Raw genomic sequence first — 20,563 nt, 5'->3', positions numbered from 1 at the left:
CTCTAAGATAAACACTTTTTTTTAAAAAATAAAATTGCTAAATGTACTGTAGCTTCACTTAAAAAACAAATCTCTGTCAAATAACGTAACACCACAATAGTTCTTCCTATTAAAAAAAATTGTATTTTTGGCTCTTTTCTGCTGCTTTGATTTACCTGAGCATAACTTCACCAGACTTCACTAAATTGCTGTGATTTGACTCTTATTTTATATTTTTCATAATGGTCTCTGGGGCTGTTAATATAATTTATATATTGTTATAATGCATCTTTTCTTATGTTAGTTACTTTTTACATTATGTGATGGTTGTTAGGGTCACATCATAAGTCAAAAGGCATAAAGGCCAGTCCCTTGGTTGTCCAAATTTGGATTCACTAAAAAGATTCAGCATTCTGCTTGTTTGTTCAAATGAAAGGTTCTTTCATTCTGATATCTTTTCTGTCTCTCACTACTATTTATGGTTCTTGTTTTGGCCCAGTCATGTGAATTATTCTGGCTTTTGACCTTCTCAATTATATCTTTCATTATGATTTTTTTGTCTACATTCTAGGCTTAGTTTATTACATTCTTGTTCATTTGGTTACTACTTCGCTCTGTTTCCTTATCTCCTTGTTAAAAAAAACAACTGCTGCTATGAGCAGTCTGTATAGAAACTTGGATCATTCTATTTTGATGCCTGACTTGGAGGAGGTTTTTCGCAAAATAAAATGGCTTAAACCTGAACTGAAGAGGAGAAGGAGCAACATACTACATTAGTCTTAGACTTGTATGGCATAATAGAAGATTAAATAATTGATTTAGCCAGGAAAATGTGGGCACTTCAAAATGGATGGGGATTACAGGAAAAGGAATATTCACATGAGAATTCACCTTGAGCATTAGTTTCTGAAAAGTTTAGAGCAAAGTGGTATGACATACTAAATCTTAGTCTTGCTATTTGACAATGGGAAGTTTGGGGTTTGAATTGTGTACCCTCTCCAAAAATTTGAGCACTGTCTTAACTAATATTAATAGACAAAGAGCTGTGGTTATTGATTGAGATGCAGACATTTTTATTAATGCCAATGTGGCATTAATTCCTTCAAAAATTCCTCAGATCCCGTTAAAAATACAGCCATGGGTTTTGTTAATTGACAGCAATTCCGTTGATCATGATTTTTGGAAGTTGCCTGTGTATTAGTGTTTAGGTTAGCCATTACATTCAGAAAAAATGAAAAATGTTAGGATATAGCAGGCTGGATAATGGATGGATGCTTCTCTTCCTAAAAGCAAAGCATAAGCCTTATCCCAATTGGAAAGTGAGGCTATTGAAAAGTACATAAAATTTAGCAAATGTGTTCATATCATCGCTCAAATAGAGAGACATTAGTGGAAAGTGAAGTGGATCTTTGTTAGCAGACATTGGTTTCTCATTCCAATGTAAAACACCTTTGGAGGCTTATGAGAAGAAGAAAACTACCAAGTGACTTCTTTTTGTAAGTAAGAATTATATTTAAAACACTTATACGTGTAATTTATCGTTTTTTCAAATGTAAATAATTAATTTTAAAAATATTATTTTTTTCTCTAAAATAGTGTTTTTTTATTTAAAACTTTCATCTCTCAACAACTAGATATGATAGAGCAACTTTCAACATCCTCAATTTTTTTTTGTTTACTGCTCATTTAATTTTTGCTCAACATCTCCATCTGCTGGAATATGGGAGCAATGTCCCTCTTGCCTTTAATGCAGAAGGATCACTGCTTAATATAATTAATAACCCCTTTTTTCCAAGAAGCTGTCCCTGAATCCTTTACAATAGATGCCACTAAATCTTTACTAATGATGTCAAATCAGCACATCCATTTTACCAAATAGATAGACAGAAATTGAAATTTCAGTCTTTCTAAAATGAAAGTCTAGCATTACAATTTTAGGCTTAGTTAAACTATTACATTAATAAATATTTAAGTTTGGTTGTCAACATGTTTGCAGTTCTGAAACAGCTTTAAACAGATGACTTAGAAATGTATTGATATCAGATGCCATTCACCGTCACCTTGGCCAAAGGATAGAGTATTACATATTTTTAATTATTTATTGGAAACACCCAGGTTGCACAGTATTGTAGTGGGTAGCCACTTCACGAATCCAGCATCCTGAGTTTGAATCCTGATCACTTTTCGCATACAGTTAGCACATTGCCACCATATGTCTGCGTGAGTTTTTCTACAGACAGCAGTTTTTCTCTCACATCTCCCAAGATGTTTTGGTTAGGCTAACTGACAATTCCAAATTGAACTGATGTGGATGAATTCATGCATGAGTGGACCCTGTGATGACTGGCACCTTGTCCAGGCCTGTTTCCTACCTTGCATTCAACACTGCCAAGACAAACTCTGGTTTCCTGTGACCCCAAATTCGAATTAAGCAGGTTTGAAAATTTATGTTATGTTGAGAAAATGGAAAGGATTAAGAACACACAATATTAAGTCAGTATTATCTATTAGTAGTTAGTGCTGTTGAGGTTTCTGTCTTTGTGGAGAAATGGCATCCAACCTAAAAAACAAAAAAAAAACACTGTAGCACAAACCAAAAGGTGCACTGGAAATATTAAAGAAGTTAACATATTAGATGCTAGATGAAAAAGATGCTTTAGAATTTCAAAAAAACAAACTAAATGGTCTGGTGATTCCATATGTTAAGAAGTGTTCATGGTTTACCATGCATTTAGAGTTATTTTATCGTGTCCATAAATTGATGCCAAAACAACAAGTCCATACCCGTTTCTCTTGACTGTCATTAGGACCACTTTTATGAAACTGAGTGGCAGAGAATACAGGGATGCCAAAGTTAAAACAAAGTTAGTCAATAGATTGATTTTCCAGTCTAAAGTCAAAACTAAAGTCATATACAGTACCAGAATTTCTAACTGAAGGAGTGTTTAGCAAGCTTTCAAGCTACTGTAAGTTTCTTTATTTTACAAAAATATTTGTAAACTACTTTAACCAGATTATATGTTTGTTAGTGGTTGCAGTATGCCAGTACTGAAAAAGTACAGAAATACCAGATGTTTTAAAATGGTATTCTTTATTTACTTTGGTACCATTTTTGTACCAGTACTGAGATGTGAAAGCTGGTTCTGCTATCAAAGTCAAAATTTTAGCATCGATCCAACACTAATGCTTGTGCATAAAATTACCTCATCCATCTGACATACTCGACAGCAGCTCTCTTCAGAATAAAACATATATGAGCATACGTCTGTTGTTTAATTTAATTTTTCATGGACGAAACACTATTAGTTATAGAAGTGCTGCTTTAGGGCAAATCTGAACCTTTTTATGTTTACTCATAATATTTTTTGACTAGCATTGTTTTTGTGTAGTCAAGCTGCTGTTACTAATGCCAGTTATGGGTAAGAAATGAATTGATCCTTATAATGTAATGTGATTTTTTTTATGTTTTCAGTGAATTTTCAAAAAAAAGTTTGGACTGAAAATGAGATGTAGTTGTATAGTATACATTAAAATAGGGGTAAGCAAAATCCATCCTGGAGGGCCACAGTGGCTGCAGGTTTTTGTTCCAACCCAGTTTCTTAATGAGAAGTCAATTATTGGTGATGAAGCACTTATTGCTCAAGTGATATTCTGATGCTTCATATTAGTGGTCTTGCTTGTTAAGGATCCCCACCCTTAATTGCTTATTTCAGTCTTAAACAGCAGCATTCATTGCTTTTAATGGCTGCTTGTTAGCAACAAGATGCAAATGACAAAGGAGCCAGCAGTTCTCCATCTAACTTGTTTCCATTTACACCTGTGTGGATTCATCATACACTATTTGATTTAATAAAAGACTTAAGAGAAAAATGTGACAGACTGAAAATGATCCATTTTAGGCTTCTAATCATTTGGTTGATTTCCTTGGAAAGGAAAAAAATCTACAATATAAGAACCTAACATTGCAAAATAACTAGCCAAAAATTAAATAAGGTCTGAGACTGGCAAGAATTGGTTTCTAATTAAGCAATTGGGTTGGAACAAAAACCTGAATCTACAGCGGCCCTCCGGGATCGACATTGTCCACCCCTGCACTAAAATATAAGGGTTACATTTCTCAAAAACGCAAATTAACTACAATTAAAACTTGTCTGCAAATCAATAAAACAATCCTATATTAATTCATCCTAAAAACAAAATTAACTTGATCAAAAATACCTCTAACCCAGTTAACTCTTCGGACCCCATGAATACCTCAAAATTAGACTTTTTGGGGTCCTGAAAACACATTTTAAAATTATGTTTTGGTAGTATAAATCATTCAGTGCACATTACAGGGTTTATGAGAAAATAGGCTAAAATGCAAATTCAGAAGAAGATCGTTGTCAGGGTGTTTGTTTCCTTTTATTTTAGACTCCTTATTTTCACTCTGCATGATATGCTACTTCCATCCATGCTCTTAATTGCAGCTGCAGTTCTGGTCTGTGGCAGGGTAGTTTTAACAACATTTTGTTGGACCTAATTCTGCTGTAAAACAAAGAAATGAAAGCAAAGCAAATGAAAATGTTACAAAAAAATTTCAATCTAAGGTTGTTGTGTTGCTGAAGCAAGCATTAATACCGCTGCAGAAAGAGAGTTGGCAGTTTTGCTGTCCCACACAAAGCGTGTATGTATCATGAAAAATGCCTGTTGTATCATTGTATGTATCACTGAAAAGCGTGATGCTGGTCAGAACTGCAAGGTGGGGTGGCTTTCATTTGCAGGTGGTATAACTGTGCATGATGCAATTTGTCTGTTGTAAGTATACTGTACAGTATATTAAGTGAAAGAATTCTGTATAGCTAATTTTATATTCCACTGTGCCAGAGACTCTTGATTTTCAAGTTTGAAATGCATTCACTAAACATTGTCAATAACCACCTGATACCACCAAATCTTAAAGGATAAGTTCAGTCTTTTTCAAGTCAAGGTTATTTCTTTACAATCTTAGTGTATATTAATCTGCCACATAATATCGTGTTCTAAAGTCAAGTTTTTTTTCATAAATTTTAAAAATACCTTGACTGTTCTCGCTCCTTACAATGGGGCTTAAGGTAACCCAGGTCTAAGCATGTAAAAAGGCTTAAACTTACCAAGTATGTGCACTTTGAAGCAACAAAGGTTTCCATTTAGAAAAATGTTCCCTCTGTTTTTATAAAACAGCCTTGAAAAAAACTGAATGGGAACTAGAAATAATTATTATATCACTGATTCTTGGATCTCCTTTCCTTGAGTTAAGAATATATTTCCTGTTTGCTCATCTGCTCACAGCCTCCATCATGGATGGAGTTTAAGCGTAAATTAGGAAGTTGATTAGCATGAAAAAAGGGTCTGAAGCTGCTTAGAATAATTATGTTTTACTGTCTTTAAAAAAATATACGACTATAATGCTTAGATGGTATGTGTGCCGTATTGCATCAAAATTTATCCTGTATGTAACTTATAAACACCAGTCTTGGAGAACATACTGTACAATCATTATTAAATGTATTATAAATTACTATATAAGTCACCTTGGATCAAGCTGTCTGCTAAATAAATAATGATAATAATAATAACCTCCATACAGTCACTCAGATTTCTTATGCATCAACACCTAGCAAGAATTTAAAGCTTCCAAATATAAGTTCAAATAGCAAACTTACTCTAATAAACACTGCCCATTTAGTCCTTCATGGTTTTGATCATTTCTTTCAGTTTAATTTTGGAAAAGACAAAAGTGTCTCCAGAACCCCATGATTGATAATAGCTGAAAATTCGTCCTCCTCTGTTGCACATACTGAAACCTCACATAACAAAGTCGGCTCATCCCGAGATACTTCTTAAGTTTTCCAGCTGTAGGTGCATGGCAACTCTTTCTGAGTGGCCATAACTTCACATTATCCGCATGTGATTCATCATTTGACACTTGCCTATTGCGTAACAGAGTACCTTCAAGTTTCAAATTTTGCTATTTTTGGAAATACTGTTCTACAATATTTGTGCAATCTCAAGGTGTGAATTACTATTCAATGACATTCTTGCAGTAAAAAAAATGTCATATTTGGTAAGTTTAAGCCTTTTTATCATGTTGGGTATTGGTTTCCTTATTCCCCATTGTAAGCTCCAAAAACAGATGATGTATATTTAAAATTTATTTAAAAAGGCTTCACTTTAGAACGCAATTTAATGTGACAAATTATTAATATATCATGATTGTAAAGTAAACCTTTGATATGAAAAATACCAAACTTATCCTTAACTTTGGAATAAATATGGATGGGACATATTTTTAAACGTTGGGTATGTTCTATTTTTTTTTCTGTTAGCAACAGCTGAGGTGCTGCTTTCTGAATAGACTAATCAGAGGATGGAATAGTAACAGTGAAAGTCTATAAAAAGACATGTTTCTTAATGTTTAACTAGCTGTAATGCATTACTTCTTAAATGATTGCCTCCACTGAACTTTAGCTATAGATCATATACTGGACCTAACTTTCAGGAGTATAACTGACAGAAAAACATTGTCAGCTTCACTGGAAATTCCCCTCAAATCATTACATTTCCACTCTTCCTCACAAAAAAATTTGCAGCTCTATACAAAATTTTGTGTTATAGTATTATAAGATGGCTTGGTGAATTCACTGTTTCACACCTATGAAGGCTGACTCGTAATAGCCTTGTGTAAAGTGGGTGATATCTGCTGGTGAAAAAAATGTGAAAGTGGTCATGAATTCAAGTTAAGGACAGGGAGACAAGAAAGCGTTACCCATGATGTCTGAATAACTCAGGGTTTTCTTTGTCAGTGTTCATGCCCACCCTAACAACTGAAAAATGGTGCAGCCACATTTTGAGACTGTGATTCAATCAGCTAGGATGCTTTCCTGAGGCAGTTGGCATGCCACCAATAGCATATCATGTTTAACTTCAACTCTACTAACCTTAGGCTAAGAGAAATTAACGATCACTAAATACTTATGATTAATTAGAAACCTGTTCAAATGACTAGTATAAATTGATACGATATGATGTGCTTCAGTGTTTTTCGTAAGGGTACTTTATACTGAGAAACCACTCTGACCATTCAAATTATAAACATTTCCACACCTGCTTGATTGGTATGGTAAACTTTCAATTTGAATTTTCTAATAGTAACTTTTTGAAGAAAGGTTGATTGTTTTCAGTTTTCTGCTTGGCAGCTGTAGTAACCACAGGATGGGGATGAGGAGGCTAGTTCTACTTACTATTCTATATACTTTTTCCATATCCGGATGTTTCCTTTTCATATGCTCAAGCATACATGTTTCACTGCTATGAAATGCTAATTCAGTTTTGCATATTGAGCATGTTGCAATTTTATCTTTGTATTAAGAAAAATGTCCCAAATTTTGGTTCTTTCTGAAATTTCCATTACCAACAACACAAACATATATATCGACAAGCTTTTCTTTTTACATTGTCAAACAGTTATTTAATCCTTATTTTGCACTTTAGCCTTTTTACCACTGTTTTTTCCAAGACTAACTTCTGGTTCTCCTTTTAATAATGACCTCAAGGTATTTTTGAATGATTTATGGCCTTTTATTCTAAGTATGGGTCTGTTTAGCTCTTAGGGACTTTGCCTCTGTCAATTATGTTTAATATGGCTTATTAAAAAATATTGTTTTAGTTTCTTTTTAATTCACTTGTGATTTCTTCTTTATTTTAGTTTCTGATTTTAATGTTTTTGATACTTAACCCTATAAAGACAAGTACTGAAATTTGTTATTGTGGGCAAGTCAGTTACAGTGAGTGGACAATCACTGGCCATGTTTGCTTTTTTGTCAAGCACAGTGTTTCATTGGTAACATTTATTTCCTATTTGTGTGTTTGCATCTATAGTGTTACCGTCCCAGTTTTGTCCTTGGTATGCTTTTTGTGGTGACCCCTTGTTTAAGAAAACTTGGTTTGCAATATTTTTTATTTTAATTTTTGAGCCCAATTTGGCCATGTTTACATTTTTGTACTTGGAAATATCACTTTTATTTTTTGCTGCTTAAAATGGATTATAGTCTGATCCAAGCAAAAACAGCAAAAGGCCGCAATTCAGCAAGCATTGTCTCCAATATGAGTTTCTACAATAAATGTTTTATTTTTCTTTGTTTACAGATCTTGCTTATAGCTTTTGAATGAGAGAGAGAGAGAGTTTAGGAGCACATGCTGATACAGCGCATTGCTGCACTTACAAAGCAACTCAGGATCCCAGATTAGGACCCAAGTGCAGCCATGCAACGGGTGACACCTCAGCACCACACTAGTTTGGATGGAATGGAACAGTGTAAGGTTTTTTATGGTGGCTGAAGTGCCAATTGTGCCACCAACCCCCAGGTTTTTTCCCTGCAGGTTGGAGGGCCTACATGCAGGGCTGGATGCAGATTAACGTCATACCCAGGATGGATTTTGATCGATATTTTATACAAATTTTGACTTTGATTACGAAGGGATTTGTAGCAGTATGAGCACATATTAACAATTAAAGGCTGTTACAATGCAATGTCAAATTAGGAAAGCCCATAACAGATGTGAGAATCTGAGTATGCTACACCACATTTCCCCAGAGAACAAGCCAGGAATATATGTTTTTGCACTCTACAATCTATAAGGGAATATGCATTTTTAATTTGATTTTTTCATATGGCATCAAAATATTTACTACCAAATATTAATACATAAATGGTCTAGAAGAACATAGCAGTTATTAAATAATTATTTCTTTATAGTGTATCAGTGTTGTCTGGCAGCACTGATCATGCATAAATGTGGATTTGTATTTCCTCAGTATAATGGTCCTCAATATTTATAACATTTTTATTCAACCTTCTGTTAAAATTGCATTTAACTTTATTGTAAATATGTAACATATTTTAAACCGACACTTTCATAAATTAGTGTTACTGTATTACGATCAGTACAACAGATTTTTCTAAAATAACCCAGTTCTTGGAAATATTTCAGTAAAATGATTTATTATTTTGCCTGACATAGAACTCAGCAACTTCTTTCATGTGTCTTTTAAATTTACTTTTCCATTTGCTGCTTTTTAACATTGTAATGACTGACAGAGAACTTTAATATGACATAGCAATGAGTCTACAGAAGCTCATGATCCAAGATGCTGAAGTACTGCAAAGGAATTTAATGTTTCCATTGGGATTAAGTAGGTTTAAGTTTGTTATTTTAGTTTAACTTCCTAAGATTAAATGTAAAGAAGATGCTCAACTTATCGAATTAGACTTAAATTTTTTCAAGTATACTAGATTTACCCTATTTGAATGCCTTTTTATGAAGAGATGAATTTTAACTATATTTGATTTTAAAATAGGTGGGCTCATTGATACAGTTGTTTTTACTGCTGTCTGATAGCTCCAGTGATCCAAGTTTGATTCCACATAGAGTTTGCATCATTTAATCAGTTGCTAGTAAAAGAATTTACTACATTATAATATCACACTGATTTTTTTTTGTTATTATCCTGCTCATCCACTATGGTTTCTTAGAGAACTTCAGTTTCCTCTCACAACATAAAACCATGCACATTTAGTTAATCAGTGAATGTAATTGGCTCATTATGAGTTTGTGTGTGTGTGTGTGTGTGTGTGCGTGTGTGTGTGTGTGTTTGAAAGTGACCTTTAATAAATTGATATCCCAACCTGGGCCAGTTTATGCCTTGTACCTCATCTTGCTGGAATAGGCCTCATCCCTAGAAGACTACGTCTTTTACTAAATATTTGTAGAAAATAAATGAATTAATTAATTTATTGTGATAATTTCTTAATTTAAAAATCACCTGGCCTTAGCAATTTGTTACAATGCTAAGAATTTTAAGACAATGTGTTTTGGAATCCACAACTGTGCTGTTGTTTGTTTTGTTTGGAAACTTATTTATGCTCTGTTTCAGTCAGCATGTGCTGCAGCTGTCATTTCCATACATGATACAAGGGATTCTATGTAAAAACCTGGCTCCAGGAGGTGTACTTGGACTAGTAATTCCTTTAAAATTCATGATTAGAAATTATTAGAAATAGTTACATTTAAAAACTAAACCTTGTGTTTGCTTTCTGTGTGGTTTGAAGCAAATGTTGACAACAACAAGCCGATCGCTTTCTCTTGTGTTGTTTTGTTTGTTTGTTTTTAGGTATATCCACATATAATATGGGAAGCACCTACTACAAGAGTCATGTCTGTCTATCTGTCTGTCTGTCTGTCTGTCTGTCCACATGAAACAGCTCAGCTCCTCATGGACTGATTTTGTTGATATTTGCACACTTATACTTGAAAGAAATGTATCAAGACGGTTTTCATTGCATTATCTCCAATTTCAAACACTCCCATCTGCACATTTGTCAATCTTAAAACAGTGAAACTTTCTGTGCAGCTTCAATTACAAATTAGTTTACTACACTTACACCAACCTCTATATATTTTGTATTTCATCATTTTTTACGCGTCCGACAGCTGATCAGATCATCAACACAACTCTATGGAAAGGGTGCGCATGCATGCAGCACCTGTCTCATGCTGCTTTAGGTAAGTGAACAATAAAAATACAAAAAAAAGTAACTTGTCTGAAAAAGAACGGAAGCATATATAAGACTGAATTGACTGAACTAACATTAACTGCAGATTATTATTGTGAAGAACCAATGTTATCAGCCTCAAGCTAAACAGTGTTTGAACTCAATAATTACACAAAAATGGTGAAGCTGTCCTAATTAATAAAAACATGGCATGGGTTTAGAAAGGGAACTGCAGTTGACCTACAAGGCAGAAGATCAGAGCTACAGGGCCTGCTACAAGGATCGCAGTGTGGTATACAGTTTCTGCCCTGCATTAAGAGGCTGTTTGTATGAGTTGTTCAAGGACAGGGCAAGATTACAGATTTCTTAGTGGTAAAACATACAACAGACTGAGTGTATGTTACAGTTTATCAATTCCCAAAGAGCTGTTTTTGCTTCTGTGTATCTTCAGATTGGAATTAAAATATTTAAATTAACTGTCACTTTTAGTGTCAAACAATAAATCAGTTCCTTTCCAAGTTCTTAGTTATTTTTTAAAATATTAAGGAATTATTGTATTTAAGCTAATATTAATAGCTAGATGGAAAACTTATTTCAGTTGCTTTTTTCCTTTCATAGGGTACCATTAATAGTGATTTTGCAATAGTTTTTGTCTTTTTGTATTAGCAGTTATTATGTATTATGTATTAAAACAAACTGTTAATTTAAAATTTATTTAATTGCAGGAGAAACTCCAGGCTGCAAATTACAAAAGTTAAGGCTTCAGATGCAGGAGAGTATACTTGTGAGGCAGAGAATGCTGTAGGAAGTAATTCATCAAAGAGCTTTGTCACTGTTCAGAGTGGTGAGTATTGTTGTTTCCCTAAACTCCTCCTTTTGTTTTAGAATTGGTATCATGATGCTGCATTTGGTTGTGTAATAAAGTTCAGAAAAAGCACACTTATTCAATGAAGGCTTAATTTTATCTTCCAAAATATCATCATGTAATGATGAAAATATTTTAGACTGAGTAGAAATTTTCTTTAAGTGTGCCAAACAACAAGCACTTATTAACAAAGTGCTTAGGACAAAAGATTCACCAGTGTACTTTATGGTTTATTTTTAAAGGGTTATAATTGTATTTGTCAGATTTTCAAGAAGCCAACAACTGCTTTTGAAAAATGGAAATCATTTATAGCTCTATTATTTTCAGTCTTAAATCTCAAAAAGGAAATATTTGAGTATTCAAACTTGCAGTGCTTTATCTTAATTGAGTAAAATTCAGTACTAAGACCAAAGAACCCTCAAATAGAAGCTGCAAACACTGATACAAACAGCCAAGATAATAAACATGTAAAAATAAAAGAATAATACTCAACTGTTGTGCACAGACACAGTGCTACGTTTAAGAAAAGATTAAATAGTGATTTTTATTTTTGCTGAAGCTCATTAAAGTGTCATTTTATACTTCAACTGTATATTTATGACAAAACAACTTATCATTTAAAGATACATTGACTGTTTAAAGATAACTCTAAATTAGTTAGAGATATCCTCAAATGAAGGCAGGATATCTGTAAACCAATTTATAGTTAGTATAGTTATCTGATTTTCATTAAAACCATTATTGTCTATTAATCAGTTATTTTTGGACATATAATGATAACTACATGATTTGCAGATGCCTTGAATAGATTTTCAACCTAAGTTTGTTCAAGATGAAGTTTAGTAAGCTCATTACAGATGTTTTAAAATAGGCAGAGTGGTAGAGTAAGGCTGTCATTTCTGCCTCACTGTGCCAAGATCTACATGGAGTTTCCATGTTCTCCCAGTGTATTTATAGATTGATTGATTCAGAAGATCTCAGATTTAGTGCATAGATTCTCCTTTATATTTATATAATGTACATAAGTACTAGTAGCAACTTACAGTTTTGGCAGAATTCTGGTGGTTCAGACAGGTTTCATAATGCATACTGTTACAGATATCCGGCTCCAACTCAAGTCCCAGGTAGTGTGTCCAGTGAGTTTATGTTTTCATTTCTGGATTAAAAGTAAAATTATATCAGGAGTTCCTTTGCGGAAATTTTATGTTGGAATTTTTGCCTTCTTCAATGCAACATTTAATTTGATATACTATACAAAGAAAATTACTTCAATGATAATTCCACCTGAAGAAGCAGACATAGAGTACAATTTGATCAGCCTTTAACAAAAGAGTAATAGGCCGGTTATTCTAGTGCTTGACTCTTGATTACTGAGACCTTTTTCAGTGTTTTGAGACTCACCTGCATGTAGAAGATTAAGATATAAACCTATTTTATTTAGTGTTTATATCTACATAAATGCAGTAGATTCCAATACAAGCTGAGCCAGACTCCTCTTTTTGAGTTTCATCTCCCTTTACATCAGAGCAGTTATGTTTTTGATTTTTCAGAGATAATGTGTGCCTTCCATCTTTTGCAGATTTTTTTCCTAGACTGTTTCTTAAGGGAGCTGGAATTATTATCATGCTTTGTTCTTGACCATGTTTTTTGCTTCTCTTCTCCTTTACCATTCTTAAGAAACAGAATCTTTCCAGTAATCTCCTTGTCCCATTCAAACTTATCTAATCTAGTACTGTAGCATATTTAACATAACCCTAGTAAATTTTATGGGTCACCTTCCATTTTCCAGAGATGAATACAGTCCACACTGGCAGCAGGGGAGGTCTTATGTATGCCAGTGTGAAAATGCAGGGGCCACTTGGTTGTAATATGTACTGTAACTTTGCTGCATGTATTGGAAGGGCAGTAGGCAGGGGTACCAGCAGCAGTGTAGCTTGTTCTGTAGGGTTTGGATCTTGCAGTGATTTTCTCTTCCATTAGCTCTGATCTCAATAATAAACAAGCTAACCAGCATCATTGGATCATATACAATTAATAGGGCATGCATGTGTTCTAAATATTAGACTTGGGCCATGATGAATTGATTATTTTTGTATTTTTATTTTGTAGTTTTGTAGTTTTAAGCCATTCTTTGTTATTGTTGTTATTTTTGTATTGATCTGTTCTTACCATTTTCGGATTTGTTTAGTGCTTGTTGTTTGTGGCATTGTGAACTCTTGCATCTCTCAGTTTCTTTGACTGTTAACAATACTTCTTGGCACACCTTGCCTTAACAGGAATGTAATGTCACAACAGTAAAAAGATTAGCATCATATACAGTACTTCCCAGTTTACTAAAATAGTGGATATAAGCAGAGGATTGTTGTGGTGCTAGGATCTTTGGGTGAAATTTGACTTGGGCTTTTGATTTAGTCGTGGACTGCTAGTTACTTTCTGTCTCCTGTTTTTGAACTTAGCACTCATTTTGTCTTTTGATTGTTGTGTTTCCCATCTCCTGGTCCTTTTCTAATTCTACTTAGCCTTTCATTTCTATCATTAATGTCCAAGCCTTGGAGAAAAACTATTAAGAACAAACTTGATTCTTCACGCTAGCTATTTAGAGATTAGATATTAGATAGCCAGGACTTTTGTTTTGGCTTTCTGGCTTTATATTTGGCTTCCTGTTTTGAACTTGATGATCAGTTTTTCTTTGATTACCTGGTTTTGAGTATACAGCTTGCTCGTAACTATTGTAAAAGGCGCTATATAGCGCCCGACCCGGCACAGACTGACACAGAGGCACGTGTAAAAACATATAAGCAGTTTTATTCTTCTTCAGCTGGAGGGCATGTCTTCCCTGTAATCCCTCCAGCCACAACACAGTCCCAAATAAAACACTTAAGACCAATTCAATCCTTCCTCTGGCACCACTCCTCCCAGGCAACCTCGTCCTCATCCTCCCGATTCTGGCTCCTGAGTGGTGGATGCTGGCCCTTTTTATAGCCCACCCGGAAGTGCTCCAGGTGCTTGATCACCTGTTGCTAATTGCACTTCCGGGCGGGGCTGTAGAGGTGTCCAGGTTTGCTCTGGGATCCATGCAGCACCCCCTGGTGGCCACCCCAGATCCCACAGGGTTGTGAAGAACTCCATCTCCCATGGAGCCCTGCAGGAAACTGAGGCACCATCGTCACCCAGGGAGGCTGCCACCAAGCGTCCCGGGGGAGGTACTGAGGAGCCCATGGTTGCTCCCCTGGAAAATATGCAGCAGGGGCGTCCCAGCCGGGCATGGGACCCGGCTGCCTGTCACATTATTCTTCTGGCTTACCCTTTGAGTATATCCCTTCATTTCTTAGACCATTTCCTTTGTTTTTACTGTTTTTGGACAAGCATTTTATCACCTTGCACATAACAATATACAGTCTTCTTCTTATTCTTTCAGCTGCTCCCGTTAGGGGTTGCCACAGCGGATCATCTTCTTCCATACCTTTCTGTCCTCTGCATCTTGTTCTGTTACACCCACCACCTGCATGTCCTCTCTCACCACATCCATAAACCTTCTCCTAGGCCTTCCTTTTTTCCTCTTCCCTGGCAGCTCTATCCTTAGCATCCTTCTCCCAATATATTCAGCATCTCTCCTCCGCACATGTCCAAACCAACTCAATCTCACCTCTCTGACTTTGTCTCCCAACCGTCCAACTTCAGCTGACCCTCTAATATACTCATTTCTAATCCTATCCATCCTTGTCACACCCAATGCAAATCTTAGCATCTGTAACTCTGCTACATCCAGCTCTGTCTCCTGCTTTCTGGTCAGTGCCACTGTCTCCAACCCATATAACATAGCTGGTCTAACTACCGTCCTGTAGACCTTCCCTTTCACTCCCTTTCACATCCGTCTGTCACAAATCACACATAACAACATACAGTATGGATAATAAAGACACACCAATAAACCCCCAAAAACACAAGGAGGTCAAAATATTACAAAAAGGAAGATTTATTGTACATAAAAATGTAAAGGAAGGATGAACAAAAAGGTAATAAAACAAATTGTTCTGCTACTCTGGGCCTTCCTGTATAGGCGAAGGGCCCTCTCTGTCAGCTAGGGTTGCTCATCCCTAGTTTGCCCACCACAAAGAACCAGAAGAATGCATTCTCTTTCAACATCCTCCTCCTGACTCACCCTGTCTCTCAACACCATGACCCCTCTTCCTCCTGCTAATATTTCCAGTCATGAAAACTATAAAATTCAAATGAATTTTCCCTGTGGGATAGTACAGCTCATTCTAGATAAGCATGAAACAAACACATTAAAATAAAGAATTCAAGTTCAATCCAAATCAGGACATGGATTCATAATTCCTCTTCATCTTCAAGATAGTAAATTAAGTGTTGGTGGTCAGTGGTGTTAAATGCTACCTTAGTGTCTAATTGAAAACAAACAGATAATTGCCTGGAATCAGACAACAGAAACATGCCACATCATGTGCAACATTAATTAGCCCCATCTCCTGTCTGTATCCTGGATAGAAGCCAGGTTTTTGCATAAACATTGCTAGCAATAATATAAATAATAATTTAAATTGAACTGGGGGGTATTTTTCGTACGTCGCTTAAACCATCCGAGATCAGGTGCCTCATCTTGAATGAGTTAATGCCAGTGAAACTCATCCAGATAAGTCGGTTTTTCAAACGCAGCTGTGTATTAGATTAGTGTAGCTGGATCTAATCATAAGAGATGAATGCGCGCGCCCGCGCTGAGTGAAAAGCCCATATATATTGAATCTAGAAAACATGATCAGCAAGTCTTTGATAGGCTGCAACATAATGACGAAAGAACGGGCGCATTTTTTTTCACACACGCGGCGCAAGACCTTTTATTCGAAGGACACGAAGAATTTCAAGATTTAATATACACAAGCAGTAACACTGCAAAAGCAGCCCAGACCAGAAAAGACGGCTGGCAAAAAGTGGCCGAAAAAATTAAACGCTAAGTAGTGTACATTGTACTTAGTGAATGCAGCGTTTCATTTCCTATGTGTCAGATTAATTATTATTTAATATGTCATAATTCCAGATCAAACGTGAGCACAAGGAGAACATGGGAACAGGTTAAAGTGAAGTACAAGAATATACTTCAAACTGGTAAATATTGGTATATAACTATTTAAAGAATTGTTGACATAAAGAATCATATATAATATAAAAAACATTAATTTTAAAGCTAATAAGGAGGCAGACAAGCAAAAAACAGGTGGAGGTCCACGCGGTCCAGACCTAACCCCTGCAGAAGAGTTGGCTCTCCAGCAAAATGCCCATCGCCCTGTTTCTGAGGGCATTCCAGGGGGAAGCTCCTCCTCAGAACCAGTGGTAGGAAGTAGTGGTCACTTCATTTCAGGTAAAGGATGGTCATTGCATATTTGTCCTCCATGTGTGCTATAGGTATGTTCCATATAGCCCTCTTTTTTGTTGGGTCAGTTGCAGGGAATGTCATATCCCTTGAACCTGTGTCTGACCAACGAGATATTAACGAAGGTCAAATATTTGATGAAGACACTGTGTCTGATTATTCATCAGGAGGAGAGGTACACTTTCCAAATAATGTTTGATCAAACTCCACTCTGATCAGTTCCATGTGCCCCAATCACATTTGGAAATCCTGGTAATGAGAATGTTAGGCTGATTGTGGGATTCTTCCGGGAACTGTGGGTGTTTTAGCCTGTGTATTACCTACCTGCAATGGCATGAAACGCCTCTTTTATTGTCTGCACACGCAGGTGTCCAGGAAACACAATGAAAACCTGAAGGAAATGTTTCAGAGCCAAACAGACTTTACGAATTGCCTGGCAAACTGCACTTTTCGATAGCTGTTCCGCATCGCCTACAGTATATAAAAAAGTGCTGCTTGCAAGAAACCTCAAAGCAATGCCTACTGTCTGTGTGGTTGTGAGAGCCCGACTTCGCCGAGTTTGACTTCGAATATACGGAGCTAATAAATCTTTGAGGTACAATATTCCCCCTCAGCTAAAGCGGTATCTTTCGTACAGAATTTCCTCCGGGGGCAATAAAGGATCTTGCCGATCGCGCAAAACCCTCTTTATATGAAATTCTCTTCCTATAATTTGCACACCAATATCAATTGGTCGCTCATTCATGAACGGCGAAGCCCTGACTGGATGACTTCCACACCGTCACTGATCACGTGTGTAAACTAATCCTTGTTTACGCAGAACAAACCTGCTCCGAGCAGGTTTGCGGATTTGGATGTGTTGCTGTGACAACACTTCCAGCAAGAGTTTAAAAAAACCGACAGATCCAGGATCAGGCCAAATTGTCAACAATTACATCCGGCTAAGCCAGTAATCCACGTACGAAAAATACCCCCCTGATGTGAATAATTATTTTGCCACAACCCATGTGAAACACTAATATCACACAAATGGATTTAATTTAACTAATTATTCAGACTTCAAAGGCAATTCATTGTACTAGTTCCTATTTTATGTTTGACATTGTAAAGACAATTAAAATGCATTCAAACAGGTATTTCCTACCTTAATTTTATTAATGTTTAATTTATATTTAAGCTTATTTTTACTTTGATATTATAGGTTTTTGATTGATGAATGGCAACAAGTGTGAGTAAATATAATTTGATATAATTTGATTTCATACTGTTGTACAATAAAATGTGAAAAAGTCTAAACAACCAACAAGACTGATGTATCCTGGTTTGTTATCTTGTATAGGAACTAAGTCACAATGAGCACATAAAAAGCCAGAAACAGTGGCAAATTAATGGGAAATTTATGCAGTGTTATAAGTAATACTGAAGCACTTTAATAGGGCCTTTAAATTGTTAAATTGTCAAGTGCTTGCTTTTAAATGCAGCAGTGTTTGTGTTTGTTAACAGTGTTTGTTAAGTATTAAACAAGTATTACCTTGATGTGAGAGATCACATGGCCCTGAGTGGTGCATGGACACCAGGTAGTTCAGCTCTTCCGGGACGTCTACTTGTGTCCCTAAGCTTTACCTGCATTTTCTTTACAGAAATACTATGTTGCACATCACTCACCTCTCTCTTGTGTATCCAGTGCTGTTGGAAGCCTGTCAAAAAAGAAGCCAGCTCGAGTTGCGGCTTGAGTTAGTGTGAGCTGAACCTATGCCAGTGAAGACAGAAACAAATGGCAACCTAAAAAAAATTGATGAGCATAGATAGAGATATCTGGGCCTTTCTCAGACCAAGCAAAAGACTCTGGTCCTGCTAGAGGGACTACATCTTTTGGTTTCCCTGGAAACACCTGAAAACCTCCCAGGAGAATATTAAGACTGTTGCAGGGGACAAGGTGGCCTGCCCTGTCTAGCTTTGAGTGTTGCTAATACTATTCCTCTCGCTGAGACAGAATGGAAAATGAATAGACTGTGATAATGATGTGAGCTATAATTAGTCTGAATATATTATTTTGAAAATTATAGACACAGCCCTGAAATGAAAATGCATTGATTTAAGGTGCAGTTACACTAAACATCCTCATATATTTATCTTGTAAAATAAGCACAATGACAATATTAATAGTTTGGGGGGATCTTCAATATACTGTCGTAAAGAAACCAAAGGAAATTACATCTTTACAGACTGAGATCAAAATGGAACTGATACAACAGAAAATGAGTGTGGTATATATAGGCGGATTTTCAGGAAGTGATGCTATGAAGAGGCGGGATCTTGAGGGTTAGAACCGGAAGTGGCGTCATGAAGAGGTGGGGGTCTTGAGGATGGGAACCGGAAGTGATGTTTTTGGTTGCATTCTTCAGTTGTTCTGCCGGTTGAGAGGAAAGAAGAGTTAGAGGCTTCTGCAGGTAACTGCATCTATTTAAGCCTGTAAACTGTCTCCCAAACACATGTGTGTGACAACCTATATTTGCAAAGAAGGAGAATAGTTAAGGCTAATGACAGTTATGATGTACTTAACTGCAGAGGCCAATATTTTGTACTAAAGGCTTGGGGATTCAGAAGGTCAGTTGATAAAAAAGGAAATGACATTTCTATTATTGTGTCCTTAAAACATCTTCTAACACCTTTTTCCAAATTATAATTATAGGAAAATAAGACATGTTACTTCATGCATTTATTTCAAGTAGAATAGATGTATGCAATATATAGTTAATGAGCTGTTCAAGGTTGTAGTCTTTGGTTATTTAATAGCACTAGAAAGTATGGACATATAATCCTGTTCTTAAATTTGGAGCAGATTTAAAAATCCTTATTTTTACATATAATTCTTTAAATAGCCTAGGCCATATTTACTTATCTGAACTTATCAACAAGTAAATACTAGAATGTACAATACAAACTCAGTATGCCAGTCGAGTAAAAGGTCCAAAGACTGATAAAGTAACAGTAGGTGGTGACACAGAGACAGTGGGAACCTTGAAGTCCAAGGATGCAAGATTTAATCTTTACTTTAGATTGACTTGACCATGTACTTACTCTATATATTTGTGTTTGAATTTGATCTCTCCCTCATTCACTGATAAAGAATCCTACCTTCAATTCAAATGCACACAATTATGGCAATGCATCTTTCTTGTTTATCTTGTATGCGGATTTTCTGGAAGTAAGCATTGATAATAATTTAGAAAGAAAATGTGTGATTGTATGTTTTTTATTATGTAAAATCTGGGGAATAGGATTTGTTGCATGGCTTTATACAACACATAAACTGTGTAAAGAATGCACAGTAAGAGCATAGTATTTATGGTGGAACACATTCACAAACAGGGATGGAATGGGATCAAAACTTAGCACTGAATGTTTGTCCAGACTGACCTACCACAATAAGCCACCCACATTCTTACTCTGCCTCAGCATTCATGTACATTCACTGCTGATGTGTAAGTTAAGTAGTATAATGCAACAACAGTTCAGTCATGAGGACACACTGTAACCTCAGGGTTCGTCCCAACCAATGCCTTCATTTTATTGGAACAAATGAATAGTAATTCATTCATTTTGGTTCCTTCTAATTTTCTTATTATTTAAACCATTATTTACTAATAAGCATAAAAATGGCTATAACACTGAAACAGCTTCTCTCCAATAGCCTTCAGTGTGATTTGTGCCAGTGTCTGCTGTCTTGTTATTAACTGAGTGATGTATTTCTTT

The 20,563-nt window shown here is 35.8% G+C and overlaps 1 protein-coding gene across 3 annotated transcripts in view; it reads left to right on the top strand.

Annotated features, from left to right (window-relative positions):
• Positions 1–20,563, top strand: part of LOC114660650 (pro-neuregulin-2, membrane-bound isoform-like) — a 228,800-nt gene that overhangs the window by 67,612 nt on the left and 140,625 nt on the right. For all 3 annotated transcript variants that reach the window (XM_028813483.2, XM_051933904.1, XM_028813482.2), the window contains exon 3: positions 11,279–11,397. In XM_028813483.2, coding sequence (XP_028669316.1) covers positions 11,279–11,397 — 119 coding nt within the window. The remainder of the gene's footprint in view (positions 1–11,278; positions 11,398–20,563) is intronic.

Source organism: Erpetoichthys calabaricus, chromosome 11, assembly GCF_900747795.2.
Source record: "Erpetoichthys calabaricus chromosome 11, fErpCal1.3, whole genome shotgun sequence".
Lineage (NCBI taxonomy): Eukaryota > Metazoa > Chordata > Cladistia > Polypteriformes > Polypteridae > Erpetoichthys > Erpetoichthys calabaricus.
The sequence above is the reverse complement of the archived record's forward strand: the minus strand, read 5'-3'. Positions and strand labels throughout refer to the sequence as shown.